This window comes from Strix uralensis, chromosome 12 (genome assembly GCF_047716275.1).
Source record: "Strix uralensis isolate ZFMK-TIS-50842 chromosome 12, bStrUra1, whole genome shotgun sequence".
NCBI classification, from domain to species: domain Eukaryota; kingdom Metazoa; phylum Chordata; class Aves; order Strigiformes; family Strigidae; genus Strix; species Strix uralensis.
In genome coordinates, this window is record NC_133983.1 from 2674713 (window position 1) to 2702567 (window position 27855).

A 27855-nucleotide genomic window follows, 5' to 3' on the forward strand; every position below is an offset into this window, starting at 1 on the left:
ACGCTTCCTCCCAGCAGGGTGCCTTTCCCGTGGCACCCAGAGATGCTGCCCTGACATCTGCGTCCTCGGGTGGGTCACCCCCTGGTCCCAACCATGGCTGCGTCCCCCGGAGGGATCCCCGATGAGCTGCAAGGTAAGCATCGCCCGCTGCCGGGGCACTGATGCCACATGGAAAGCGCCAGTGCGGGGCCTGCTCGGCCCCGGTTTGCCATGCGAGGGTTGGCAGAGCCCCTTTTGAGTTCCTTGTTGGCGGCAGCTGTGGTTCAGGGGGGTCCGAGCAGGGTCCGGGGTGTGAGGGCTGCTCTTGCCCCCAAAGCTCGCGTGCTCGAGGATGCTGCTCGGGCCAGAAGCATCCCCGGAGAACAGGCTGGGTCCTCAAGGATGTGGTTCTCCGTGGCTCCTGCTGCCTGGTTTGTGGGTGCAGCTACTCCTATGGGCTTGGGGTCCCCCAGCCAGCTCGGGGTCCCCAACATGAAGGCATGGCCCTGCCTGCAGCCCTGCCCCAGCTCCCCAGCAGCGGGGGATGTGTGAAGTACCACTGCTCCCAGCCTTCCCTTATTTGACTGAAAAAGCAAAAGGCCGTGAAGGTCTCGGGATCCTGCAGCCTCATTAGCCCCACCAGGGCTTGCAGCGAGTGGGAAGGAGGCAGGTCACTGCATCCCCCCAGCCCCAGCTTTCAGCTCTATCAGGGTGGGTCCCTGGGGACGTGTGGCTCAAACCACTTGGGCCCGTGGGGCTTGGTGTCATTGTGAAAACCTGGTTTGCTTTGCTTGGCGATGGGCAGTGGTGCTTCTGGTCCCGTTTTGCTGGGCGAGAGGTGAAAAACAGGCGAGATGGGGAGGCAGAGCTGGGAGGTGACGTGCAAGGCAAGAGGCAGAAGCGATGCTCGTGCTGGTCCCCAATGGCTGTGGGAGCAACTGGTTTGGAAGCACGGGGAGGTTGGCACGCACGACCACCCATGCACGTCACGGCTGGGAGAGTTCCCCAAAAAAATGCAAAAGCAGAATACATCCCTGGCTGCGCCGTGAGGAGGCAGGACTTGGGCACTGCGTTGCTCCCCAGTGATAAACTTGGGAAGGAAGAAAGGAAGAGAAACCAGGACCTTCTTGTGGCTCAACGCCAGCTCCCTGTGAGCAAGGCAGCATGTGCAGCGTAAACCAGCAACTCCAAAGCCCTCCCTGTGCTTGGTCAAGGCTGCAGCCTGGGCTGCAGAAGCTGATGGGGAGGTGGGTTTATCATCCGAGCAGCAAACAAGACCCAAAGCTGGTCAAGAAGCGTGTGTGGATGGAGAGGAGTTGATTCAGGTGGGGATGCAGGGGATGGTGTCCCCAAGGGCAGCAGGGAATGTGGGAGAGGACCAGCGGTGGCTTCAGCCACCTCGCTTCATGTGGATATTGGTCTTTTCAGAGGGCATCACCACCTTCCTGGGGACAAAGAAGGTTGTCCTCGTGATGAGCATCCAGCTGCAGGTGAAATCAAAGTACGACGACTATATCTTGGTACGTGCAGAGTCCAGCCTGGTTCCTGCTTCCCCAGTTTCCCCAGGCAGCTGTTTCATGGCCACAACAGGGGACAGGGGTGGCTCCCATGTCACCGCAGTCCCTTGTGACACCAATGTCCCCCTGCCTAGGTGCTGACTCCTTGGCGAGCCTATGTGCTGCCGGTGATGCTGCCAGTGAGGGTAGGTGCTGAGGACCCTGCGCTGCGGTAAAAGCCCTGTGGCTCCTGGGAGACCACTGCTCAGCTTCTTGGGGCATTGGTGTGGGTGCCCCACGGGTCGCCTGGGCCACCAGGTCTGGGAAGCCCTCAGGAGCAGGATGGAGGATGGGGTGAAGGAGAGGGGGTTTGGGTCACAGGAGGCTGGGGGGCATGGCCAGGCACTGCCTGAAGCATGGGGAAGGGTGGGAGCTGGGGGGCACCCTTGGATCCCCCTTCTCCATCAGCGCTGGGGCTGATCCTGCTCGTCTCACCCACAGGTTCACAGCAGCTTCAGCTTCCTGGAGGTGAGGGAGATGACGGTGCGAGAGCCCAGCCTGGTGAGTGGCACCAAAACCTGGGGCAAACCCAGCCCAGGCACCCACCCCACCTTGTGCCCACCTCCCTCCATGGCAGACCCTGGCCTGGAGCCCACTGCGGAGTCTGGGGGTGTCCTGGCCTCCCATTGCACATTGAGGGTCACCTGTGAGAGCACCCCAGGGTATTTATCCCTTTGCTATCTCTAAAGAAATCCTCTTATGGCCTCTCCCAGGGTATCACCCTCGGGGCTGGAGGCGCAGAGAGTCACCCAGGGGTGCTGGGGGCAAGTGTGGGTGCCTGCGCCTCTTCCCCTCCAGCAGCTGCAGACAGTGCCTGGCCATGGCACCTCCTGCGAGGCAGGGACAAGGTGACAAATGGCTGCTGGCTTACGGAGACAAAGCCAAATTTAGCAGGAGGGTGTTTTAAACCCCGTTAAGCCTCTTAGAGGGAGGCGTGTGCGTAGGGCAGATGCGGTGGGTGGGAACTGTGGAGAGAAGGAAGGGGATGCCCTGGCTTGGATGTGTCAGCCGAAACAGGGCTGTGGTTCTTGTTAACCTCTTGACAGTCTTTTGCTCATTAAAGCATCATCACTGATGATGGCCCCAGCCTCTAAACAGGGTTTCTGTTGCTCGGCAGGTTGCGTGGCTGAGCTCCAGGAAAGAAATAAAGAGCTGGGCAGAGAGCAAGGGCTGCTGGGGCTTGAAACCCCACGGTTGAGAGGGGAGAGGCCTCTGACTGGGATGTGGAAAACCCAGGGGTTATTAATCCGCAGGCAGAGCGCAGGCAGGGTCGGCCCCGCTGCCTCCCGCAGCCCCAGGCACTGCCAGAAGCACCGTCCTCGCACAATGCCAGCAGATAATTGTCATCTCGCTCCCACGCCTCAATCAGCGTGTAATTAAATCAGGGAGCGTGTTGCCATGGGATTTTTTTTTTCTGGTAGGAACTGAAAGCTAAAAAAGCCTCAAAACGTGATTAGTTAAATTCAGGGAGGAAACCTCCGTCCTCCAGCTGTGGCTGCTGCAGGCAAAGTCAAGGCTATTCTCACCCCCACTGTTTTGGGCTGCTTCTGCATTAGCTTAGCTTGGATTTTGGGGAGGTTTACACCTTATTCTGGCATATTACAATCTCTTTAGTGTGTTTTATCCTAAATTCCTGGTGCTTGCAGCCTTGCCTGTGCTCACAGCGCTCTGGCTGGGTTTATAAGCAGCGGCTGGGTGTTTGCAGCGAGGAGCTGATGGCTGTCACCGTTGTGTCTGGGGGCTTGGGGACGCTGTGTGCTGCCAGCTCACTCAGGCATTTCCCATCCTTTGGACCCCGCAGGTTGTCATAGAAACAGATGCAACATCTTATGCCTTCCGGTTCATGTCCTTTGATGATTTGGAGCAAGTTGTCATCCATGTCACCATGTCACTTAAGAAGGTCTTTCCAGACTCATGCCCTGGGTAAGGTTCTTCTGCTCCTCAGGGGCGGTTGTGTGGGTACCAGAGCAACCTCTTTGCTCAAAAAAGCCCCAAATACAGGATGGGTTCACAATAGCACCATTTAAAAAGAGAAAACACACTGATGGAGGCCAGACCCTGCTTCCTGATCGCATTGGGAAGAATATTTCTGGCCACCCTATACATAATGGTTGTAGCTAAGCATAAAGTGGTGGGGATGCTCTTCTCCCAGCCCACCACCATGCACCCTTCTGGTCTTTCCCCAGGACGCTGCTTAAGAACTCCCCCCCCAACCTGTATGAGAGGATCCAGCAGATCACCAACTCGCTGGAGGAGATGCTGCAGAGTAGCCCCGGGCCCTGCGGTAAGCCCTTTTTTCCACACGCCTCCCCCGGCAGGACCAGGAGGGTTGGAGCACCCTGGGGAGCTGGTTTGAGGGAACATAGTTCCCCAGAAAGGAGCAGGACAGCTGTGGGGCAAGGAATGCTCAGTGTCCACCCATGAGGACGGGCAGCTGGGGATGCTTCCACCCACCTCATGGCATCGCTGCAGAGCCAGGGGCTTTTCCTGTAGCCTGATTTGGGGTAGGAGACCTCTGTTGTCGTCACAGCAATGCACCGTGCCCGAGAGCTACATGGATCAAGCAAAGTGAGCTGCAGCCCCCAGAGTTGTGCAATCATTTCTGGGCTGACACAGAACACTCTGGCACCTTTGAGGAGGGAAGGGAGAGCCCTCACCCACACTTCTGAGCCCCTGCCATCCCTCTCCTGATTCCTGCCCCCCTCAAAGGTCTCCTCCGTGTTCCTGTGGGAAGGTCTGCCACCAAGTCTGCTTTCTCTTCGCAGGGGGGTTTTCAGAGACCTACGCTGCTTTATGTGATTACAACGGCTTTGCCTTCCGCGAGGAGATCCAGTGGGTAAGCTGGTCTGTCCCATGGAGAAGAGACAATGACAGCATGCAGCTCAGCAGGTGGGAAGCAGGATGCTGATAGGGCTGCTGGGGCTGGGAGTATCCCAGGGACACCCCAGAGCTGTGAGCTGCAGTTTTGCCTGGCTTGAGTGCCCACTGCTCCTTGGTGGCATGGAATCAAAATGCAGGTGGGAATAAGATGCCTTGGACCAGGTTGTTTCCCAGACTGTCACGTAAGGTCCCTGGAAATCTGGGACCTTGCTGGGTGTCCCTAGTAGAGGAGAACCTTGCTGAGACCCAGCCAAAGCAGGACTGGTTGTCCCCCTCTTCCTCTGGGACACTGACTCCAGCCCATCTCTCCCCACACCCTCCTTCCCACCAGCCTGGGGGTGTGTTGCCTTCTGGCCAGTCCCTGCAGAAGCGGTCCAAGACCCACCAAGCCATCCCACCAATCTGGGACATGTGTCCTGGCAGCCACAGCACCAGGGGGGGTTTTAGGCTTGGGGTTTAGGCAAGGGCCTTGCCAGGGGAGGGGCCACAAGGGCTCAGCTCCCTCCATCAGCACTGGACACCCAAGCCCTCTCCAAGACCAGGTGCTGAGCCTGATCTGTGTGTCCATCCATCCGGGCAGGACGTGGACAACATCTACCACAGCCAGGACTGCCGGGAGTTCAACCTGTTGGACTTCAGCCACCTGGAGAGCCGGTGAGTCCCCCAGCCATGCCACCTGCAGTGCCCCATGCCATGCCAGCACTCGTCCTCATCCTCCCCGTCCATGGCAGGGGTGTCCTAGCACACTCCTCTGCTCGTGTTAGAAACTTTTATCAATTTACACGCTCCAAGGACACCACATCTGTAGCCCAGTGCTCCCCTGCACCAAACATGATGAGCCCCGTCCCATGGGGCAACGGCCCTGAGAGGCTGTGCAGCCTCCACTCTTCATTTTCAACACTTAAATAAGTCTGCGAGCTGCTTACAGAGGTGAAAACCAGATGTCACGGAGGCTTCTCACAGCTCGTGGCTGTCAGGTGTTTCACTATGCAAAGCAGCTGGTGCTGCTCGCTTCCCCAAAACTTGGCACTCCTCCCTACCAGCACCCCAAATATCTCTCACAACCTTATAGCAGGGCCGTGCACCCAGAGTTGTCCCTGTGGGGCTCAGCCATGTCTTCATCCTGAGAGAGACAGAGCAAGGGCTCAGCTCTGGGGGAAGGCAGCTGTGGGACTGGGGTGTAGTGAGCCAAAGTTCTGGGCTGAGCATTTTGGGGAACAGAGAGGATCTGCGTTCAGTTGGCCAAAAAGGAGACAGTTTTAGAGATCTGATTGACCAGGAAGTCAAAAAGAGACTAGTTTCCACTTGAGCAAAACCCATGTTGTCTTTACAGGAGAGCTCAGAATTGAAAAAAACCCAGACGTTTTGACAGAAGCATGCAAATATTTTGATTAATTTTATTTTCTCTGAGGGGATAATCTGGGGAAGCTGAGCTGTGTTTGTGGGTTATGATAAACTCATGGACCCCAATCCTGCTCTGGTGAACACTGTTGGGGCATCCTGGGGTTGGGTGTGTTGGGGCATCCCAAGGTTTGGTGTCTTGGGGCATCCCGGGGTTGGGTGTGTTGGGGCATCCATTTGGGACCAGGCTTGGCTCAGCCTGGCCCCTGACTCCCTCGTCCTTGTCACCCTGCAGAGACGTGGCGCTGAGTGTTGCTGCCTTGTCCTTCAACCTGTGGTTCACCAAGCTCTCCTGCAAGGACTTCAGGCTGGTGAGTATTGGTGCTGTAGCACTGGGCGTGCTGGAGGTGGCGAGGTTTCCAGAAAGACTTTCTTCTCCCCTGCCAGAACCAGGAGATTTCGGAGCAGCTGCTCTACATGCTCAGCAAATCAGTGACACTGGAGGAGCTGGTGCTGGAAAACAGCGGGTTGAAAGCGTAAGCAAAGGTGTTGCCGGGCCCCGGCGCGGTGATGAGCAGGGTCTCAGCAGCCCAGTGGTGCTCCCCTCACATGCATGGAGCAGGGAGGTCCATGGACCCATGTGCCAGGGGGGTGTTGGTGCCCCATCCCCTCCACAGCGTGAAGGTCACTGGGAGCAGAGAGCCCCTGTAGACTGGAGGCCAGCAAACATCACCCGCCCTTGGAGATGCTCTGCCACATGGGCAGGAGCTGGTGGCACGTCCTCACAAGGCTACAGGGTTGGTGGCCATGTCTTCTGGAGGTGGCTGTACCTTGCTCAGATGGGTGACCCTTTTCCTCACAGTGACTTTGCCCAGAGAATGGCCCAGGCGCTCAGCAACCATCCTGACTCTGTCCTGCACACCATCAACCTTGATGGCAACCACCTGGAAGACAGAGGTACCCAACTTCTGGGCTGGGATGAGTTTACACCCATGAAAACTGATGTTCAACTCTGGATTCCACCAGCATCTGCCCCTTGCCCTGGGGGCTGTAGCTCAGGGTCAGATGGACACCTACGGCCACTCAGGGCTCTCTGCTCTTTCATCAGGGATTGTTGCCTTCAGCCGGCACATGCAGAAGAGTCCCAAGGGTCTGCAGAGTCTCAGCTTGGCCAGGACGATGATCACTGCCAAAGGTACAGCCCGGCATCCCGCTCACTGCCTGGGTGCTGTTGGAAGGCTGGGCACAGCAGTGCTCGGGGCCAAGCTGGCACCAAAGGGGTGGCTGGAGGGGCTGCAGGGATACCCTGGAAAGGGCATCTCCAAGGTTGCAACGTCCTGTTACCCCAGCTGTAGGAAAGTGTCTCTTCCTCTGCTCCACGGCTCTCCCTGGTGCAGAGGAACCATGGGCATCCATCTCTCCTCCTGTCCTCAAGCAGGGATGAGCACATTATGCAAGGCCCTTGCAGATAACAAAGCCATCGGATCTTCCCTCCGGCACTTGGACCTCTCTGGAAACCCTGGCACCCTGGCGGGGGACGACATCAGCGTGAGTGCCCAGGCTGCGATGGGGTGACACCCCAGGGGCTCTGTCCCCAGCATGGTTTGGATGGCTTTGGTCTCCTGTGGTCTGTGTCCTGCCTTGCACCTCAGGGATGGGGAAGTCATGGCTGAGACACCTCCCTGCCTACCTGGGAGCAGCTGGGGGGTGCACTGGGGATGCATCTCCTTGTGGGAGGGTGGGAGATGCCACCTGGAGCAAGGATGTATGCCAAGAGTGAGCGGCATGCAGCTGAGTCCCTCTGTGCAGGATTCATCCCTGTGCTCAGCAGGAAGGGAGAGGCAGGCTGGAGCTGGGATTTCTGGGCTGCGGGGTGACAGGTGACAGGGGGTCAGGGTCCTGGGCAAAGCCACTGAGCCCTCTCTGTCCACAGAACCTGCAGAGCCTCCTCCGCCAGTGCCACTCGCTCTCCTACCTCAGCCTGGCTGGCACGGACTGCTCTTTGGATGCTGTGAGTACCCACGCAGGGGATCCCGGCAGCGAGCCCCTGCCCTCAGCCCCCCTCCCGAAACCACACTGCACTGCTCGGGGCTGCAGAGACAGGGCTTGTGTGGGGCAGTGAGCAGCCAGCCCAGCGATGTCCCGCTCTGTGCCCACTGCCACGGGCAGGCTGGGGGACTCAGGGTTCAACAGAAGGAATAAGGGAGCCCAGCACAGGACAGACCCCCTGAGCACCCCTCATAACTCATCCCATACCATCACCAATCCATCCCCAGGCTGTGCGAGGGGCCGCAGCACCAGCTGGGTCCTCCTCAACACAGCTTGCCTCCCCACCCCGGCAGCTTTTTGGAGCCCTGGTCCATGGATGCCACACCAGCCTCGTCCACCTGGATCTCTCCAGAAACTTGTACTCCCACAAGTAAGCCCCCGGGATGGTGGGGAGGGGAGTGCGGTACCCGGGTGGGTGGCCGGTGCTGGGTGGCAGATGATGCCACTTTGTGTCCATCCTTTTCAGGAGGGTGAAAACCATCTCCCCTGACATCAAGGAGTTCTTCAGCCAGGCCTGTGCCCTCAGGCACGTCTCCCTGGCGGGTACCAAGCTGCCAGCGGATGCTGTAAGGTGAGGTGGGGCTGTGAGTCCACCGAGGGGAATGGATTTGGGGTGAGCATGGCCCAGGGGTGACCTCTCTCAGGGCTTTGCATGTTGAGAGAGCTGGGGGGGAGGATATCTTCTCCAGCACTCCACTCCCACTGCCTGGACCATTGGGGGTGCCCCACGGCGAGTGCTGGTGTCCCTGTTGCTTGTACCGATGGGTGGCTTTGGTGACTTTTCCAGGGTGTTGCTGCAAGGGCTGGCAGACAACAGTCACATCAGCGACCTGCGCCTAGATCTTAGTAACTGCGAGGTGAGGGGCCAGCACCCACGGGTGCTGTCAGTCCAGCCAGGGGGCCTTATTGCGGCAGTCAAGGGGGCTTGCTCCCTGTGTGGGAAGGTCTGTGCCCTGCCCGCCGTGGGGCTGGGGTGACCTTCCCGACGGCAGGCTCTCGTTTGCAGGGCTCGGCGCCTCCCCTTGTACTGATGTCTTGCTGTTTCTTCCAAGCTGAGATCAGCGGGAGCCCAAGTCATCCAGGATCTCATCCCTGACGCCAGCTCCATCAGCGACCTGGACTTGTCTGACAACGGTAGGTTGTTTTTCCCTACCTGGGAGAAGATCTTTTCCATCCAGGGGTCCAGCCACCACAGGCTGTTTGGCAGAGGCCAGCTGACCTCCAGCACCTTGTGAGCTTGTAGGCGTCCCCAGGAAGATGGGTTGGGTCTGCTGTGCTTGCCCGCCTCTCGACCGCGCTGGCTAATGCAACATTAAACTGCACTCATCACCTGTAAAAGTCCTTCAGCAGCAGAAGCTGCATCACTACAGGCTGTGTCTCATGGGGATGAAGGCACACAACAGCCAGCTGTGGATTCCTGCCTGAGAAATTACTACCTCATCAGGCTCTTATGGCTTTTTCACACCAAAAACAACCATCCCCTGCTTTCCCCAATTCAGGCAGTACTTACAGGTGCTCTTGTCCCTCCGCTAGTGTCCTTCCCAGCATGCCAGGCCCCTTCCATCATCTTCCAGCGTTACATCCCATGGTGGGCAGCAGTGGTGGCCCTTGCCTCTCCCCTCATGCAGAGAAATAATCTCCAGCACGGGCCACTGGGTGACTTCTTCATCCCCTCCCACCTCAAGACTTGCCAAAAGTGATTGTTCCTTGGTACGAGCCTCTTCAGCTCACTGAATCCGGGGTGGTCTTGCGTTGCTAGCTCAGGGTTTAAAGCATTGAAAAGTTCTCCCTGAGCTGAGACTCTTCCCACTTCTCTGCAGTAGTTTGCAGCCTCTGCTGCTAAACTTGTCCTGCCTCCCAAGCCATGGGTGAGCAACCCTAATTATCACAAACATCACCTCTGCCAGCTCTTAATTTCACCTAAAAGGCCCCAAACCTTAAAGCAGCCTTGCTAAGATCTCACAGCCGACCATGCAGCTCTGGGAAAGCTGAAGTGCTTTGCAGTCCTTCAGAAACCTGTTGGGGCCACCAGTGCTCCAAGAGCTCACTCTCTTACCCAAAACCTCCGGCCAGCCTTTGTCAAAATATGCTTCTGTTTTTGGCTTTCCCAGTAGAGCAGCTCTGTGCAGGAGGGACAGTCCTGTAGGTGAGTCTTGGTGGCTCTTGCCCTTGGCTGGGAGAGCAGATCTCTGCCCATGTCCCTGCTCTGTGGGAAGGATGTCACCTTAGCTTGCTGAATTCCCCTGAGGATGCTGCAGCCATGAGGGTGGGAGTGCAGGCAGCTGCCTGCAAGTTGTGAGAACGCCTCCCATGTTTGTCCAGGGGGGTGGGTGGTTGATGGAGGGCACATCCCTGTGGGATGGCAGAAAGCAAGAGCTGTCTTTAGGTCCGTAAGTACTCCTCGTGGCTCAGCACAGCCTTGGCACCCCAAAGAGCAGGAGCCCCCAGAGCAGGTGCTCCTTCCCTGGGGTTACTCCTTGGGGACCCTGGCTCCGCACAGGACTTCGGTCTCCTTGGGGGAACCATGAAGACAAGGAAGATGCTCAGAAGTTGCCCTGGGCATCTCTCCACCAACCTATGGTAGCAGCTTGGTGGGTCTTCAGGTCTCCTGTGAGGGACCATCTTGGTGCCACCCCTGTGGACTGCTTGGAGCATCCCAGTGGGTGTCTCCCATCTCTCGCAGGCTTCGACCCCGACATGGTGACGCTGGTGCTCTCCATCGGCAGAAGCAAGTCCATTAGGCACGTCTCTCTGGGGAAGAACTTCAACATCAAATCCAAGTAAGTGCAAAGCTGCAGCATCCAGGCCAGGAGCCATCCTGGCATCATGCACCCACCTTGACGCTCTCTCCCCACTGAAAGCCCATGGGCTGGGCAGGAATGCCAGGGATTGCCTGCCTGTCCTGCCTGCTCCAACACAACGGGGAGCCTGGGGCCGTGGGGGGACCATTGCCTGCTCCTGGCGCAGTCCCAAGGGACCTCGGGCGCTGCAGGGACAGGTCACAGCCTCAGGCAAGAACGGGAGGGAGGACTGAGCTCTGCCAGCTGCCCCGGGGCATGCGGGGGGGATGCGTGTGTAACCCCCCTGCCTCTCCCACAGGGAGGGGCTGTTGGATGTCCTGCACCGCATTGTCCAGCTCACCCAGGAGGATGACTGTGTAAGTCTGGCTTACCCTCAGCCATCCCAACCATCCCGCTTGTGCTCTCGCTTGCCCTCTGCCACTGCCGTGCAGCTTCCATGCTGGGGTGCCATCCAGATCCCTTCCTCCCTCCCATTGCCATTCAAATCCTTCTGCTCTTACTTTCCTCTGTCTGAAGCAGATGCTCAGACAGAGAAGCGAGAGCTGTTCCCGTTCATCTGGGAAAGTGGGAGCCTGTGTCTGGGTAAAGGAGCAGAGGAGATGCTTGGTGTAACCTGGCTGCAGCCCAGCTTTCCAGAAAAACTCTTTCCTCCTCTCTGCCTGCCAGGCATCTGATCTAAATCCAGGGTGTTGCCTGAGAACTTGTTGCCCTCCTGGTTCTTGGGGTTCAGCATGACTTTGCCTCTCCAAAACCAGTACCAGCTTCCCACAGCAGCTGCCGGACAGGGATGGAGGCCACATCTGCAAGGGTGACACACATCCTGACATGCGTCCTGGCCATGTCTCCCCTACTCGTCCCCTTTCTAGCCTCTCCAGTCCCTGTCTGTGGCTGAATCACGCCTCAAGCTGGGAACCAATGTCCTGCTGAGTGCCCTTGGCAGTAACACCAGCCTCATCGCTTTGGACATCAGTGGCAACGCCATGGGGGACACAGGGGCCAAGATGCTAGCCAAGGCCCTCCAGATCAACACGAAACTCAGGTAACAGCAAGTCCACGTCATCTGTGGGTGCCCTTCCCACCTTGTGTAGCGTGGTCCTCATACGGTGGTCCTAGTTGTGATGCTGATGCCATTTGTGGAGGCTTATCATGGCTCCTGGTGACCATGGGTGTGTCTCTGGTGGTCAGTCAGATGCTGTGACCGTATCTTGCTCTCATAGCAGTCATCTGGCAGTGCTGGTAGGGGATATGTGAAGGGCAAGAGAGCAGCTCAATACCTGCCTTGGCATTTGCTGGCTCTTTGCCAGGCTCCTGCACAGCCCAGGATGCTGCAGCTGGACCCTTGCAGTCACTGCCCTCACCCCACACTCTGGCATCAGTTCCTAAAATGCCATTTTTTGACCACATTTTGCCCACAAAGGTGAGGTGGGGGTGTCTGGAGGGGTCTCCCAGCCAGGGCTGTTCCTCTGTGGGACACCTGCCCCTGCCAGCAGGATGGTGCCTGACTGTGTCCTCCCTGCCCTTCACTTCCTCCAGGCACCCATGTACTTTACAGGTCCTTGCAAAGGCCAAGTTTAGGTTTTGAATATTGAGATGCAGATTTTTAATGTCATTTCTAGGCTTTCTGATGCCTGGGGTCAGCCTTGGACTCACTCTTCTTGGCACCCAGTGGATGGTCACCCACCTTGGGGCTCCGTTGGTGCGGGCAGGGCCCACTTGTGTCCTTCTCTTTGCAGGACTGTGGTTTGGGACAGGAACAACACAACTGCCCATGGGCTCCTGGAGGTGGCTCAGGCTTTGGAGAGGTAAGGAAGGAGCTGCTTGGTCCTCCTGGCTTGCTACCACCATGCAAAAGAGCCTCTGGCACCAAGATGTCAATGTCCCCAGGGCCTCTTGTCCCCTTGAAACAGCAAATTCATTGCACAGTTGCATACAGGTCCCAGGGAAGTTGGTCTACAGCTCAGATCTTGCAGCCAGCAAAGCAACCTGCCACCCATTTGGTGATGGCACTTTTGTTACCAACCTCAGGGTCTCCCCTGGGCTCTGCATCCCAACCCAGCACAGCCCCGTGTCACCCAAGGCAGCCCCCAGCGAGCATGGGGGGATCTGCTGTTGGGGGAGACGTGCTGCTCCTCTCCTCCCTGCCCATACGATGGGTAGAAGTTGTCCACCTGCCAAGGACACTGTCGGGTCTGGTGTTTGGCCGTGCAGGTTCTCTGGAGGTCTGAGGAAAGAGGCAGGGATGGAGATCCTGGGTGGGTGGTTGCTGACACCCCATCAGGGTTGCTGATGGCCAGAATTTGGCCGTCCCCGTCTCCAGGGCTGGATCTTGGGGCAATGCTGATGGGTGGGCTCTAGACCAATGTTGTGTCTGTGGGGAAATGCACAGTGGGGATGAGCCCCACGAGGCTGATGTGGGGTCTGGCAGCACCCACTCACCCCCATGCTGCCTTGCAGGAATTACACCCTCAAGTCGATGCCCTTGCCGATGAGCGACGTGGTGCAGGCCTACCGCAGCAACCCTGAGAAAACGGAGGAGGCGGTGCACAAGGTGGGGGCACGCGGGCCGGGGGGGCGTGGGGCTGGGTGCCACCGACACCGGCTGCTCACGGCCTCTTGCCTGCTGCAGCTTCAGTCCTGCCTGACGAGGAACCAGCTGCGACACACGCTGCCCGCACAGACCTTCCGCCTGCAGCAGGGCATCCTCACCACCTCTTCCGAACAGGTTTGCTGGCCAAATTGCCCTCCCCTGCCCCAGACAGCCCTGGCTAGCTCATGTGAGCCCTTGCAAGCAGCACAAACCCCTTTTCACCTTTCCTGAGTGGAGGAGGGCAGAGCAGTCTGGAGGGATGAGAGTGGGGCCAGGCAGAAAGGATATCTCCAAGGATCCCTCCTGGTTGCATCCATGCATTTCATGCATATGCAACGCTGGGATATCTCGCTGCGTGTTCCTGGCTTCCTGTGCACATTCGCAAGCAAATCCCTGCATCCCCGGTTATTAGGCAGGGATGCTGTTGGGGGGCTGTAACCTGTCTGTGCTGCCGCCACCCCATCAGGCAGCGCCAGCACATCCTTCTCCGGGAAAATCACGGCAAGGAGGGGAACTGGCAGTGCTGCTCCGGCGTCAGCATGTGACGCAGCCTTTCTGCGCTCCAGATGGTGAATGAGATCTGCCTGAGTGTGCAGAAGCATGTCGACATCCTCAGCGCCTGCCCGAGCAGGGAGGCAGAGGCGGACATCCTCTGCGCGGAGGAGGCCATCAGGAACGCCAACCTCTCCGTCAGCGTGAGTCCGCCGTGTGGGGAAACCCCTCAACTCTCCTGGCCTCAATTTGGGATCGAAGCGGGTTATTGAGTAGTTAATGACATAATTAACCAGCCGTCAGGGAACACCAGAACTGTCAGTGCAACAGATGCACATCACCAAGCACTTACAAAATGTTAAAGAACAGCTGTGAATTTCTGAATCCCCTTCTAGAACAAGGCCCAAAATGTTCTTAATCCCTTCCCCCCAGCGGCACACAGATGTGTGCGCACCCCCTGGGAAGTGGGGGCTACAAGTCGACCAGACCCATACCATAGAGAGGTCTGCTGCCTCCCTGGGGCTCGGGTTAGAGACATTAAAAGGAGGGTTACTGCTCTGGAGTGGCCCTCTGATTACTACCCCTTGTTGGTTATCCAGGGAGGTAACAATGAGGTGGTAGAGGGAAGTCTTAAGTCACTCAAAAAGGACTTCGAGGCACTGGGGTGGCTAATTGAAGGCTCGGGAGCTCAGGTCGTGTTTTCATCAATCCCTCAAGTGGAAGGGAAAACCACTGGTAGAGGGTGGAAAACGTATCTGATTAACACGTGGCTCAGAGACTGGTGCCACCGTCGGAATTTTGGGTTCTTTGATCACGGCGAGGTTTATAAGGCACCTGGTCTGCTGGTGACAAATGAGACAGGTGGGATGCAGCTGTCCCTGAGGGGGAAAAGGATTCTGGGGCAGGAGTTAGCAGGGGTTATTGACAGGGCTTTAAACTAGATATGAGGGGGGACGGGGAGATGACTGGGCCTGTTAGGAATAAACTCAAGGGAAGCATGCCAAAGCTTGAAGGATGGTGGACTGGTGAGGGCTCTCCCTCTGCCACTTCATTTGAGAGAAGGGAAAGATGTTTAGGAACTGTGGAAGCACCTGAGAAGGGTCTGGTAGGGAATGGGGCCCACACTCACAAAAAGGCGTTGGATTCATGAGCTCATCTCAAGTGCAGCTATACCAATGCACCAGTATGAGCAACAACCAGGGGGAGCTTGAAGCCATGATGCAGCACGAGAACTATGACATAGCAGCTATAACAGAAACGTGGTGGGATGCCTCACACGACTGGAGTGCTGCCATCGATGGCTGCAAGCTCTTCAGGAGGGATAGACAGGGAAGGAGAGGTGGTGGAGTGACCCTGTATGTAAGAGAATGCTGTGACAGCTCAGAAATGAAGTATGGTGATATCGGGGTTGAGAGTGTTTGGGTTAGGTTAAGGGTCAATAAAGCAGATCTTGCTGTGGGAGTCTGCTCTAGACCCCCCAACCAAAGCAGTGAGGGGGATGAAGCTTTCTATAAACAGTTGGGAGAAATCTTGCAGTCACTTGCCGTTGTTCTTGTGGGGGACTTTAACCTCCGGGTATCTGCTGGGATCACAGCACAGCAGAGAGGGAACAATCCAGGATGTTCCTGGAATGTGTGGAGGATAACTTCCTCACACAGCTGGTGAGTGAGCCGACCAGGGGAGGTGCCCTCCTGGGACTGATTCTTGTGAACAGGGAAGAGCTTGTGAGGGAGGTAAAGGTTGGAGGCCGTCTGGGGTGCAGTGATCATGAGATGATTGAGTTTTCGATCCTTGGAGAAACAAAGAGAGGGGTTTAGTAGAACTGCCACCTTAGACTTCCGCAGGGCAGACCTTGACCTGTTCAAAAGACTGATTAACAAAATCCCTTGGGAGGCTGCCCTGAAGGAAATGTGGGAGTCCAGGAAGGCTGGACATACTTCAAGAGAGAAGTCTTGAGGGCACAGGAGCGGGCTGTTCCCGTGTGCCGGAAAACAATCAGGCGGGGAAGGAGACCAGCCTGGCTAAACAGGGACCTTTGGCTGGATCTCAAGAACAAAAGGAGAATCTATGACCTGTGGAAGAGGGGCCAGGTCTCTCATGAAGACTATAAAGATGTAGTGAAGCTATGCAGGGAGAGCATTAGGAGAGACAAAGCACAGCTAGAGCTCAACTTGGCTACAGCTGTTAAGGATAATAAAAAATGTTTCTATAAATTCATTAACAGCAAAAGGAGGATTAGGGAAAATCTCCCTCCTTTACTGGATGCAGAGGGAAACATGGTAACTAAGGATGAGGAAAAGGCTGAGGTGCTCAACGCCTACTTTGCCTCAGTCTTTAGCAGTGGAACTGGCTGTTCCCTGGACACTCAGCCTCATGAGCTGGGAGATGGGGAGGGGAAGCAGACTGAGGTCAGCACAGTTGAAGAGGAGGTGGTCAGAGACCTGCTACACCACTTGGATGCACACAAGTCTGTGGGACCGGATGGGTTACACCCAAGGGTGCTGAGGGAGTTGGCAGATGTGCTCGCCAAGCCGCTGTCCGTGATTTACCTGAAGTCATGGCTGACTGGGGAGGTCCCATTGGACTGGAGGGTGGCAAATGTGACACCCATCTACAAGAGAGGCAGAAAGGAGGATCCAGGAAACTATAGAGCTGTCAGTCTGACCTCGGTGCCAGGGAAGGTCATGGAGCAGGTCATCTCGAGTGCCATTAAAAGTCATATGATGGACAGCCAGGGGATCAGGCCTAGTCAGCATGGGTTTATGAAAGGCAGGTCCTGCCTGACAAACCTGATCTCCTTCTATGACAAGATGACCCGACTATTGGACGAGGGAAAGGCTGTGGATATTGTCTACCTGGATTTTTGAAAAGCATTCGACACAGTTCCCCGTAGAATTCTCATAGAAAAACTGGCTGCTCATGGCCTGGATGAGCGAACGGTCTGCTGGGTCAAGCACTGGCTGGATGGACGGTCCCAGAGATGGTGGTCAATGGAGCTAAACCCAGCTGGTGGCCGGTCACAAGTGGTGTTCCTCAGGGCTCGGTGTTGGGACCATTTCTGTTCAACATCTTTATTGATGATCTTGATAAGGACACAGAGTGTATCATCAGTAAGTTCGCAGATGACACCAAGTTAAGCGGGAGTGTCGATCTGCATGAGGACAGGGAGGCTCTACAGAGAGACTTGGATAGATTGGATCGGTGGCCAACATCAACAGGATGGGCTTCAACAAGGCCAGGTGCCAGGTCCTGCACTTGGGCCACAACAACCCCCTGCATGACTACAGGCTTGGGGAGGTGTGGCTGGAGCTGTCTGGAAGAGAAGGATCTGGGGGTTCTCATTGACAAGCAGCTGACCATGAGCCAGCAGTGTGCCCAGGTGGCCAAGAAAGCCAACGGCATCCTGGCTTGGGTTAGAAATAGTGTGACCAGCAGAAGCAGGGAGGTGATAGTCCCCCTGTACTCTGCACTGGTGAGGCCACACCTGGAGGGTTGTGTCCAGTTTTGGGCACCTCAACACGAGAGAGATCTCGAGGTGCTGGAGTGAGGGCAGAGGAGGGCAACGAGGCTGGGGAAGGGCCTGGAGAATAAATCCTGTGAGGAGAGACTGAAGGAGCTGGGACTGTTCAGTGTGAGGAGGAGAAGGCTGAGGGGAGACCTCATCACTCTCTGCAGCTCCCTGAAAGGACGTTGTAGAGAGGTTGGTGCTGGTCTCTTCTCACAGGTGATTAGTGACAGAACAAGAGGGAATGGCTTTAAACTGCAACAGGGGAGGTTCAGACTGGACATTAGGAAAATTTTTTCCCAGAAAGAGTGGTCAGAGAGTGGAATAGGCTGCCCAGGGAGGGGGTGGAGTCACCATCCCTGGGTGTGTTTAAGGGTCGTTTGGATGAGATGTGGGGGGATGTGGTGTAGGAGAGAACTTTGTAGAGTCGGGCTGAGGGTTGGACTCAATGATCCCGAGGGGCTTTTCCAACCTGAATGATTTGTGATTCTATGATTCTAAGTACACCTCCTCTTCAGCACGACCCTTTGCTCGTGCACCCCTCCTTGGGAGAGGTGGGTGCCCCAGCTCTGGGCACACCCTGCAGCCCACAGATGCCCACACTTGGTGAGGTACAATCCCCACATCCCTGAGGTGTCCCTCCTTGGGGCACCCCCATCCCACCCCAGCTGGACACAGCCCAGTGCTGAGGATGCTCCATCAGCCCATGACAAAGGCCGCTGCGTTGGCTGGGCAGGTCCTGGCACTGTCAGTTCTGGTTTGACCCTCCTGATCCTGCTTCTCTCTTCCCATTGCACCTTCTCCTCCTCCTTTTTCACAAATTTATTGGCACCCCTCTGGTTACTTAATTCAGCAAAGGTAGGACTTAAGACAATGGTGCTGATGGTGGAAAGGTGATGAAAGGGATATGAAAGGGTCCCCCCTGATTTGGGCAGCAGCATGGCTGGGCGCAGGAGGAGAAGAAGTGTCAGTGGATGGTGGGGAGCGGTGGGGAGTCCTCACAGGGACCGAGAGGGGCCAGGATGCCCAACCTAGAAGGTTGCTGGGTCTCCCCAGCTGATGCAGCCACAGGTTCAGGCTGCACGTGGAAGCATGGAAAGCAAGGATGAGGTGCCATGGGATGAGCCATGCTGTTTCTCTTCCCATGGCAGATCCTGCCCCTCTTGTATGAAGCGGGAAACACCCCGTACCAGAACAGCAAGCTGCAGCACAAGCTGGAGTGTCTCACAGAGGAAGTGTCGCAGATCTGCGGCCGGGAAATCCAGGTGGGCACCCATGGGGAGCTGCCAGGGTGAGTGGGGAGCTGCTGGCAGCACAGGATGCTCGTCGGCCTCAGCCTGAGGATAAGGGACACGGTGTCTCCTGGAAACCATGTAAATTCTGATAGAAAAGACACTGAAAACTCCCCTTTCCTCCCCAAACTTCAGGCGATCATGCAGGCAGCACTGGACACAACGCACAGCCTTTGCCCAGTCATGGTGCAGAAGACTGGGGTCAGGGACCAGCTAGTCAACGCCATGTCGGAGCAGATCTACCTCCAGGACCACCTCAACCTCAGCACAGTTCTGGACCAGATGGTCACTGATGTCTTCAGCAAGCTGAAGTGGGTGACGTGCCGTTCTTCCTTCTTACTTAGCAGCTGGTGCTCACCCACGGGGCCAGATGGGGATTTTGGGGGCTCCCTACCAACTGCTCCCCTCCCCACATGGTGGTGGTGTTCTGGGTCCTGCTGCTGCTTTTTCCCAACTGTGGCTTTGCTTCCTGCTTGGATCTGGTTCAGATGTGTCGCTAGGGAGCTGGGAAGTCCCATGGGGAGATGTTCCCGCAGGTGTGTCCCCACAGCTGGCAGAGGGGAGCCCCAACCATTAATGGTGGGATGCATTTGGCGTCCTCCATCCTAGCCAGCACCTGCTCCCCTTCCTGCTCCAGCAGCACGTGCCCAGAACTGGAGCCTGACGCATGTCCAGGGTGCTCCTCTGGGTGCCACGGCCAAGCAGCCATCTCCCCAGCAAGGCTCTCCCTGGGGTGGCTGGCTCCACAGCTCGCAGGGACTGGGGGTGCTGGTCCTGACACCCCTCTCTCCATTCCCAGTGAAATCAAGCTGTCTGTCACAGCCGCTGTGGCTGACTGCATCGTGGATGCTGTGCTGGGAGACCTGACCATTGCCAAGTGCAAACTGGTGAGCACTGGGGGCTGCCAGCACCAGCGGGCTGGGGATGTGGGATGCAGGTCTGGCTACCCTGGCATTGCCTAGGCACCAGCCAGTGTTATGATCATGGATTTATTGTCTGGGAAGCAGGAAATTCCCACCCAGGCTGGTTTTCCTCCCAGGTAATCCTCTCCCAGTGTGGTCACAGCAGCATTAATGTCCTGAGCGAAGTCGGGGAGCCGCGGCATGGTGGGGGGTGCCGGGGTGAAGCCAGGCACCGTCCGCCCGTGCACTGGGGCAAGCACGGGGCAGCTGTGCTGGGGCCAGCAGCCGGCTAATCAGGCCTAAATCCGCTCACAAATCCCAGCCGTGGGTAGGGAGTGGAGCAGCACGGCGCACGCAGGGTGGATGGGTGCACTTCAGCCCCTGGGATAATTTAAGCACTAACGGTTTTAGGCGGACAGCCTCTCCAAGCAGGGGCTCGACCTCCCGGTGCTGTTGCCGGAGCCGAATGAGGATGATGCAGCTGCTCTGGCAAGGGGAAGGAATCCTCCAGACCTCGCTGCAGAGGAGGTAGGGTCCAACCCCACTGCCGCTGCGTGATGCCTGCGCTATAACCACCTTTTATCCGCCTTACCGGATGATGCTAGGCTTAATGCCACAGCCTCTCTGGGTGCACGCACCCCTGGCCCCTCCCCAGGGCAGTGCTAAGACAATTAGTGCTGGGATATGGGACCATTAACCTGCCTGGCCACGCTGCCTGCCCTGCAGGCACCGTGAGCGTGTCCTTGTGGTGGCCAGGGCTGGTCCCAGCCACGTGCAGCCCCTCCGGCTGGCCATTGTTTCAGACCTGGGATCCAGCGCGGCGTGGCACCCCGGACAGCAAAGCATCAAATCTGGCATTGTGGGTGGTTTCGGTGCCGGATCAAGATGAGGGGTTGCAGCCCTGGGGGTGATGGAGGGATTGCACCCATCCCTGGGCGAAGCCTGGCTGGCTCCGGCTGCCACGGGATGCCACTCACCACGGCCAGCTTGTCAACCCCGAAGCCACCACCGTCCCTGTCTCCCTGCAGTACAAGATGGCCCTGCGGAGGAAAAACAAGCATTTCAGGAGCATTCGGCCCACGCCAACTGTGAGAAGTAAGGCCACCACGCGGCTTTCCCTTGACCGTGGCTCGGCACGGGCCCTGTCCCCTTTGCTGGGGCATGGCAGGTGTGGGGGGGCACGCAGCAGTGATTTGGGGGACCCCTGGGCAGAACCATCCATGATGATGCTCCAGGCTGCGGGCAGAGCCTGGCAGGGATCTGGCCCCTTCGGAGACCCTCTCCCAGTGCTGTGGCAGGGGTCTGCAGGCAAAGCTCACCTCGAGCTTGTTCTTGGGCTGTTTTTGGGGGGCTGGCTGGCTCAGTCCCTGCAGGCAGCAGGGCAAATGCCCTGAGCTTGCTCCCCAGGTAGCCAGGCAGCAGTGGGAGGTTTATCCATGATTCCAGATGACACGGGCATCTCTCCCTGCCATCCCAGGGACCATCCTGGGCATGGGCATCACCAACCCCCCCAGCACCCCTGGGGACCTGCTACAGGGGAGGGGACGTTGCCCACGTGTTGCTTCTGGTGCTGAGCTGCCCCAGACTGCTCTGTTGCTGGTGTTGCCCCATGGAGCCCTGTGTCCCTGGAGGGGACAAGATCCAGGGGGGCCACAGGCAATGAGCAGCTGCTGGGTGACTTCTGCTTTTTGGGCCTTTGGCTGTGATGCATATTTGGCTTTGGCTGAAGCAGAGCTGGCACCAGACCCCAGCACCTGGCACCCAGGTGAACCCAGGGGACCCCTCATGTCCCTGAGTCCAGCACCATCCTGACCCCCACCCAGTGAGTAACTAGGGGGGGGTGGTGAGCTGCCTGCAGAGCAAAATGGGGTGCGTTTGTGGGTGCCGCTCACCAAGCCAGTGCTGGCAGAGTTTGTGCCATACAATTGCTGCTCGCCACAGGTCTCAGGGCTTGCTGCGGGGGTCGGCTCAGTCCCTGCCTGAGCATCCCCCCCCCTCACCCGCCCCGCAGCATCCCATGCACGCAAACCTCCAGGGACGGCAGCGGGATCCATCCCCAGCTCCGTTCCAAAGCCACTGCCCCCGGGGCCACCACGGCAGCTCTCGGCCACCACGGCCACGCTCCCCTCCCCGCAGCGTGGCACCGCATGGTGCAGCCAGCGCCCTGCTGACCCTCTGCGCGTGGGCGAAGGTGACGGTGGCGATGATGATGATGATGATGGGAAGGCCTGGTGAGGCTGGTTGCCAACTGGGGCCCTCTCACCCCTCGTAGGTGTCTCGGAGCTGGAGCCGGTGGCGGGTAGGGACGCCAGCGGGCTCCGAGCTCACCGGGCGCCGCCGTCACTCAGCCCCGCCGCGCCGCCGGCACGCCCTGCCTCCACAAAGGATGCTGAGCCTGCGAGCAGCTCGCTCCCCTCCACGCAGCCTGCCACCGCCACCGCCACCGGATCCCTTATGGACCTGCCGACCGCCGGCGAGAAGCTGGAGCATTGCACCAAAGCCAGGCCCCGGCCCAACCGCCGGCACAAGCAACCACCCAGCAAGCCGAATGTAAGGCGGAGGGGGGAAGGTGGTTGGTGGGGGGGGTGGATTTGGGCTTCCCCCCCCCCCTTTTTTTTTTTTTTTTTTTTAATCGGGTGAATTATTGCAGTCGGTGTTTGTTGCAAGGCAGGAAAATGAGATGCGTGCTGGTTTTATTATCCTGCATTTCTGCCAGAGCCTCCTTGGAGGAGGGGGGCAGCCCGAAAGGACAGGCAGGAGGGCTGGGGGGGCCCAGGGAAATCATCCATCCCCTTCCCCGCTGCCCGCTGGGAGATGCCGAGTGGTGAGAGCCGGCAGGGAGGCAGGGGGGAATGAGAAAACCCGCAGAGTTTGGGCGCAGAGGGCTGGCGCGTTCGGCAATGGCTCCAGCTGCCTCTCTCCTCCTGCGCCCAATTTGCTCCCCCCCCCCCCCCCCCCCCCCGCATCCAAAACCCATCAGCCCCGAAGCGCCGGCAGCTGCCACGGCTCCTGGTGATGCTGGTGGGGCTCTGCCAGCTGCAGTGGGGTGGATTTCACTTCCCCCCCACCCAAAGGGTGAGCAGCTGGGAATCCTGCCTTCGCAGCCCCCTTCCCAAAGGAAAAGTAACTTTTGGGTGCAGTCTGCGGAGAGTCCAGCTCTGTTGTCATCCCCGGGGCCAGATCCTACCGGCATCCCCTCGTCCCCATGATGTAGCTGGATCCTTCCACCTGCTGGAAAGCCCTGGCTTGCACAGCCACGGTGATGCTTGCCCTTGGACCGCAGTGGGACCAGCACTGCCACGGGGCTGGAGGAGAGGCAGGAGCTGTTTCCCGCAGGCAGGGTGGATGCTGGAGGCTGGCAGGGGCCAGGCAGGGCCCTGGGGGCCATCACCTTGGCACATGTCTCTGCAGCGGGATGGGCAAGGTTGGCACCCAGGGTTGGCCAGGTCTTGAGCAAGGATGGGCTTTGATGGATGCAATGTGACAGGGAGAGCAGATCTCGGCTGGCTGGAACAGCTCCTGAGCGGAATCAATCCAGCCGTAATGAAAAGTCATTATGGATCGAAATGCCACCGATGGGGAAGCGCCTGCCTCTTGTCGATAGGAAGCCACCGGTGTGGTGCCACATGCCTGGGGAGGAAGGTGCCCGTGGAGGAAGGCTTGACCGTGGCGCAGACCACTCTGCCATGGGTGACCTCCATCCAGGCTGTGGTGGCACTCCAAGGTTGGACTTGAGGAGGAGCATCCTGAAGGATGTAGATGTGGGGCTGTGCAAGGCACCTGCTCCATCACGGGCCAGGAGTGCGGGTGTCCCTTCCCTGCGGCTCACGCTGAGGAAGCACCCCTGCCAAAGGCTTCTCCCATGGGACAGCAGGGTCAGAGACCTGGCCTGGCTCTAGGAGGGCTTCAGCAGGATTCACCATTGTGTCACCGAGGAGGGTCAGAGGCACCTTGCCTGTGCATAACACACGGGTGCCTGAGTGTGTAGGAATGTTGTACCCCAGCCACTGCACTGGGGAGCCACCGGCTTGCCACATGTGGCACCCAGTGGGGTGCAGGGGGCTGGCAGCCAAGCTGCCCTGCCTGCACAGGCAGGGCAAGGGGCTGGCAGGAGCCCCGGGGCTGTCTGGAGCTCCTGATGCCCCAGGAATGCAGCAGGATTAGACCTGGGATGCAGCTAATGACACCACGGTCTGGCTTTCATGCCGGATGCACAGCGAGACGGAGGGTGCCAGCACCCATCCTGCACGGGCACCCACTTGTTTTTGCACAGCTGTGGGTGGCACGTGTTCGTGCGTGGGGGTATCTTTGCCCCGCACCAGGCTGATGGCTGCGCTTGCTCGCAGGTGCAGCCCGTGGCCTGCGAGAACAGTGAGGACAGGAGCATCACCCGCGTGGACGAGGGGCTGGAGGACTTCTTTGCCAAGAGGCTCATCACAGAGGAGCTGCCGTAAGCCCAGGGGGGTGTCCAGGGCCCCGCACCCACCCAGCACCCTGGCACGCACCCATCCTCAGGATTTGGGCAACCCCCTTGCCTTCACCTACCCTGCAAATGCTGCTGGTCCCACTGCTGAAGAGATGCTGGGAAAAACATCCCACCCAGGGGCATCGCCAAGGGCAAGGCTGGTGGGAGAGGGCTGGGATGGCAGCCACAGGGGGCAGGATGCGGCCAGAACACCAGTCCAACGAGCCCAGGGACGGGCTGTGGGGTCTGTCCCACAGCAGAGGGGCGATGGGGCACCACCCATGGGGTCCCCTGCTGGGAACAGCTGCCCTTGCCAGGACAGCATCATCTTAGGTGGGATGTTTGGGGTCTGGATCTATCCCTTCGTGGGTGGGCAGGGAGGAAAAAATGATCCCTAGCCCCTCGGCAGCCTGGAGCTCACCCTTCCCAATGCTTCATCTCTTCCCAGCCCCATGGCTCCGGAGACCTGCCCGGGATCAGCCCCTCTGGTCCACTCTGGCTCCCGCACCCTCAAGAAGAAAATTGGGAATTTTTTTGCCTTCAAGAAACCTAAATCCAGCCGGGGCTCGAGGTGTGAGAAGGAGCCCGAGGGTGGCCCCACCGCCCCCAGAAGCAGGCGCTCGATGCTCAGTGACATTTTACGAGCCCCCAGCAAGGCGGGCGAGGCGGGCAAGCTGCTGAGTAAATCGGAGGAGGGGGCACTCACTGCCGAGCCCCGGGCAGAGTCCGAGCACTGCCAGACCCCCGACTCTGCCCGCAGGATCCGGCCCAAGTACTCGCGGGAGGGCAAATCCCAGTCACTCATACTGCTGTCTGGGGAGGATGAGGATGCGCTGGGGGTCAGGCATGACAAGGTAAGCACTGTCACTGTCACCGAGCCACTGACCCTGCTGTTCGGCTCACCCGGTGGGTGCTGCTCCCACCCAAAGGTGCTGGTGGTGGGGTCAGCTGGGCAGTGCAGGGGGACTTGGGGACACTGGATACATGGCTGGGGACATCCCCGCTGGGTTGTGGCTGTGCCTCCATCTGCCGGGGGCACGGCTGGGGTTGGGGACCTGGGTGCCCCACAGGCAGGCAGGTGGGTGCTGTGGGTGCCATGCCCCTGGCAGGGCTCTGTCTGTCCTGCAGAAGAGGCACCTGGAGAAGAGCGAGGGGGAGCTGCCCGGCTCCTTCGAGCAGCGCGTGCAGGTCATGCTACACCGCATCGGCGTCACCAAGGGCCCAGCCACCGAGAGCAAGAAGCAACAGGTGGGGAGTGGCTCCACATTTGGGACAGATCCTGCACCCAAAGGGCAGGGGGAGGTGGTAGCCCATGGGATGGGAGTCCCTCGGCTGGGACCGGCAGCACCCAGCTCTGCGCCACCACTGCTTGTGGCCTCTGTCCTGTCACCTAACCCTCTGCAAGGGGCCCGATACGTGGGCTCCTATGCGCTGCATGGTGTCTGTCTGTCTGTCCCTCCTTCCCTGACGTGCACCCATCCCCTGCAAGCCACCCCTGAGCCTGGCAGCACCCTGCCCTCTGCCACCCATTGTCCCTGGAGACGTTGCCACCCTGACCTCCCTCCACTTAGCAGATTTCTTTCCCCTTGCAGAGCAAAGACAGTGAGATCAAGAAAGCCGGCTCAGACGGTGAGGGACTGCATCCTCCCCACCCTGATCCCCACCCAGATGGGCACCCATGGGGTGGGCACGGGCAGGCCCCCTCGGGCTCCCATCTGTGGGTCCCACCATGTTCCCCCCTCGCTGGGTGCTGGTGACACGGGGCAGACCCCAGCTCACCGATGCTGGCCGGTGGCTTGTGCTTGCAGGGGACATCGTGGACAGCTCTGCGGACTCCCCTCCCTCCCTGAAGGCCCGCACGCACTCGGTGTCCACAGGTGGGTCGCTGGTGGGTGCCGGGGGGGGGTCACACCAGCTCTGTTCCCTCTGTTAGCACCGAGCAGAGCTATATGGGGACTGGAGCCCTGCACCCATGGGTGCCCAAACTTGGTGATGGCAGATGGAAACCCAGCCCCTTGCCCGGTCCCTGGGGTGGCTGCAGGCTGGTTCCCAGCACCAAGAGCCAGCCCCTGGGGCTGTCACCGCCGGGCACCCACAGCTCTGTCCTGCCTTCCCCACAGACGCACCCTTCCGCAGCCCCGCTGCCGCCACGGAGCCCAGCGCCGGCCCGGCCGAGCCCCGGCCAGCCTGGAAAGCCCTGGGGAGGCAGCTGCCCGCCAAGCCGCAGGGCATCGGCTCTGACCAGCCCCGGCACTCCTTCGTCCTGGCCGAGCCCAGTGGGCTGTCAGAGCTGGGGGGCCGGGAGGGCTGGAGCAGCAGCCTGCCACGGCCAGGGAGGAGCACGCCAGTGGCACTGCCACGGAGGGTCAGCCATGGTGGGGAGGTGGGTGCCAGCAGCCCACTGCCCACCCTGACTGCACCACCCAGCACCGAAGGTAGGACCCCCATCCCACTGCTGGCCTGTTCCTGAAGCCCCTCGGGAAGGGAGGGCAGCAGGGACACAAGCACCCAGCACTCGGGGGGGGGTGATGGAGGGGGGGTGCTGCCAGGAGGTTGGGGTGCCACAGGGCCTCCCCCCTCTGACAGCACCTCCCTGCTGCTTTTCCAGACAACCGGCTGATGCCACGGCTGGTGGCACCGTGGGGGGCTGGCCGCCGAGCTGTGTCCGTCCACGAGGAGCAGCTCAGGGAGCCCGAGTGCCCCCTGGAGCTGGCAAGTAAGTGAGGGCTGGAGTAGGACCCCCAGCACCCCTTGCACCCCGTGCCGGAGGAGCAGGCAGGGGGGCATCCCGTGTGCCTGGTGGTGCTGCCTCTTGGCTGGTGGGCAGCCGCTTGCAGTGCCAGGGTGATGGGTGATGGCGTGGCTGCACTGGGAAGTTCTCAGGGAGTGGGGGGGACTTGGCACTGGGATGGGCTCTGGCAGCAGCCACTGTAACATGGGGCTGGGTTGTGCTTCCCCCAGCGGGCACCGTCCCCCTGCGCCTGCGGCGGTCACCTGTGCTCAGACGAAGGACCAAGCACGACTCCCTCCCGGAGCCGGAGAACGAGCCCGGACCGTGCTCGGATGCTGCAGGTGAGAGGGGATGCTCCCCCCACCCTCGCACCCCTGCTAAAGCAGGGGTTGGGATACAGAGGAGTCCCCCCACGCTCACGCCAGCCCCCATCACCTCTCTAGGTGCCACGCCGCAGGACTGGCCCCATGCCGGGCTGGAGGAGCCGCAGGCTGGAGCAGGCACTGAAGGCGAGCGGCCGCAAGCCCTGGCACAAACTGTTGTGAATGCACAAGACTCAGCAGCCGTAGACCAAAGATGCCCGGTGCCGGGCCGGGGGGAGCCAGCCCGGGGACAGTGAAGCCCCTGCATGCCGCCACACTGTTCCCAATAAAACCCTGCAAGCGAGAGCGCGGCGCCGGGGTGGTTGGCGCTGAGAGCAGAGAACGGGCCACAGCTCTGCTCCGTGCCAGGCTGGCGTGGATGTGGCCGTGGGGCCGGCTAACGATGGCATCGCCCACCTCTCGCTGTGGGGACGGCCGGGTCACCAGCATCGCCCGGGAGGACAGGGACGCCCAGGGAGCGTGCCGCAGCCCTTGGGATGCGCCCAGCAGCATCGCCTTCCCCGGATGGTCTCTGCTGCCGCAGGCTGCAGCGGCGGAACTGGTGATTTTAGGCAGCAGCTAGGGCAGGCAGCGGCGGTGCTGGCAGCCAGCCATTTTTAGCAAGCATTACCAGGGCCCTTTCACCTCACCAGCTCCTCACCCCGCAGGGTACCGCTTTCTCCAGCCCCCCCCCTGGCCCCCAAGACGCAGGTTTCCACCAGCGGCACCATGACCCATCGTGTTTCGATCATGCAGCTCCGCAACCGAGCTCCTGCCGCGCTGTCCCCACAGCTCTGCCGATGGCACCACCGTTACCCCAGCTCCCAAGAGGCTTTCTCCCATGTCGACCTCCGCTCCGGACCAAATGCATTCCTTACACAGATGTTTACGACAAAGCAGCAAGATGCTTATT

General features: G+C 59.3%; 1 protein-coding gene across 1 annotated transcript; it reads left to right on the forward strand.

Annotated features, from left to right (window-relative positions):
• The first annotated feature begins 41 nt into the window (after positions 1-41).
• Positions 42-27723, forward strand: CARMIL2 (capping protein regulator and myosin 1 linker 2). The gene is made up of 40 exons (XM_074881475.1): positions 42-133; positions 1408-1499; positions 1631-1681; positions 1977-2036; positions 3337-3458; positions 3722-3819; positions 4301-4371; positions 4996-5069; positions 6052-6127; positions 6204-6292; positions 6619-6713; positions 6865-6951; positions 7195-7304; positions 7690-7767; positions 8099-8175; positions 8272-8376; positions 8593-8662; positions 8858-8939; positions 10489-10585; positions 10905-10962; positions 11473-11645; positions 12340-12408; positions 13061-13154; positions 13233-13328; positions 13760-13888; positions 18342-18455; positions 18618-18793; positions 19282-19369; positions 19796-19912; positions 20413-20479; positions 21657-21934; positions 23731-23834; positions 24298-24703; positions 24978-25097; positions 25442-25478; positions 25658-25726; positions 25970-26284; positions 26458-26565; positions 26811-26921; positions 27024-27723. Exons 1-40 carry the CDS (start codon positions 94-96, stop codon positions 27197-27199), a joined length of 4479 nt encoding a protein of 1492 aa, XP_074737576.1. The 5' UTR covers positions 42-93; the 3' UTR covers positions 27200-27723.
• The last annotated feature ends 132 nt before the right edge of the window (positions 27724-27855 follow it).

What these genes read in the sequence shown, in the direction of transcription:
- CARMIL2 (XM_074881475.1), top strand. Translation starts at nt 94, where the DNA reads ATGGCTGCGTCCCCCGGAGGGATCCCCGATGAGCTGCAAG. An exon ending in AGTACGACGACTATATCTTG is followed by an intron (nt 1,500 to 1,630) that starts GTACGTGCAGAG and finishes CCCCCTGCCTAG; the next exon opens with GTGCTGACTCCTTGGCGAGC. An exon ending in CCTGCAAGGACTTCAGGCTG is followed by an intron (nt 6,128 to 6,203) that starts GTGAGTATTGGT and finishes CTCCCCTGCCAG; the next exon opens with AACCAGGAGATTTCGGAGCA.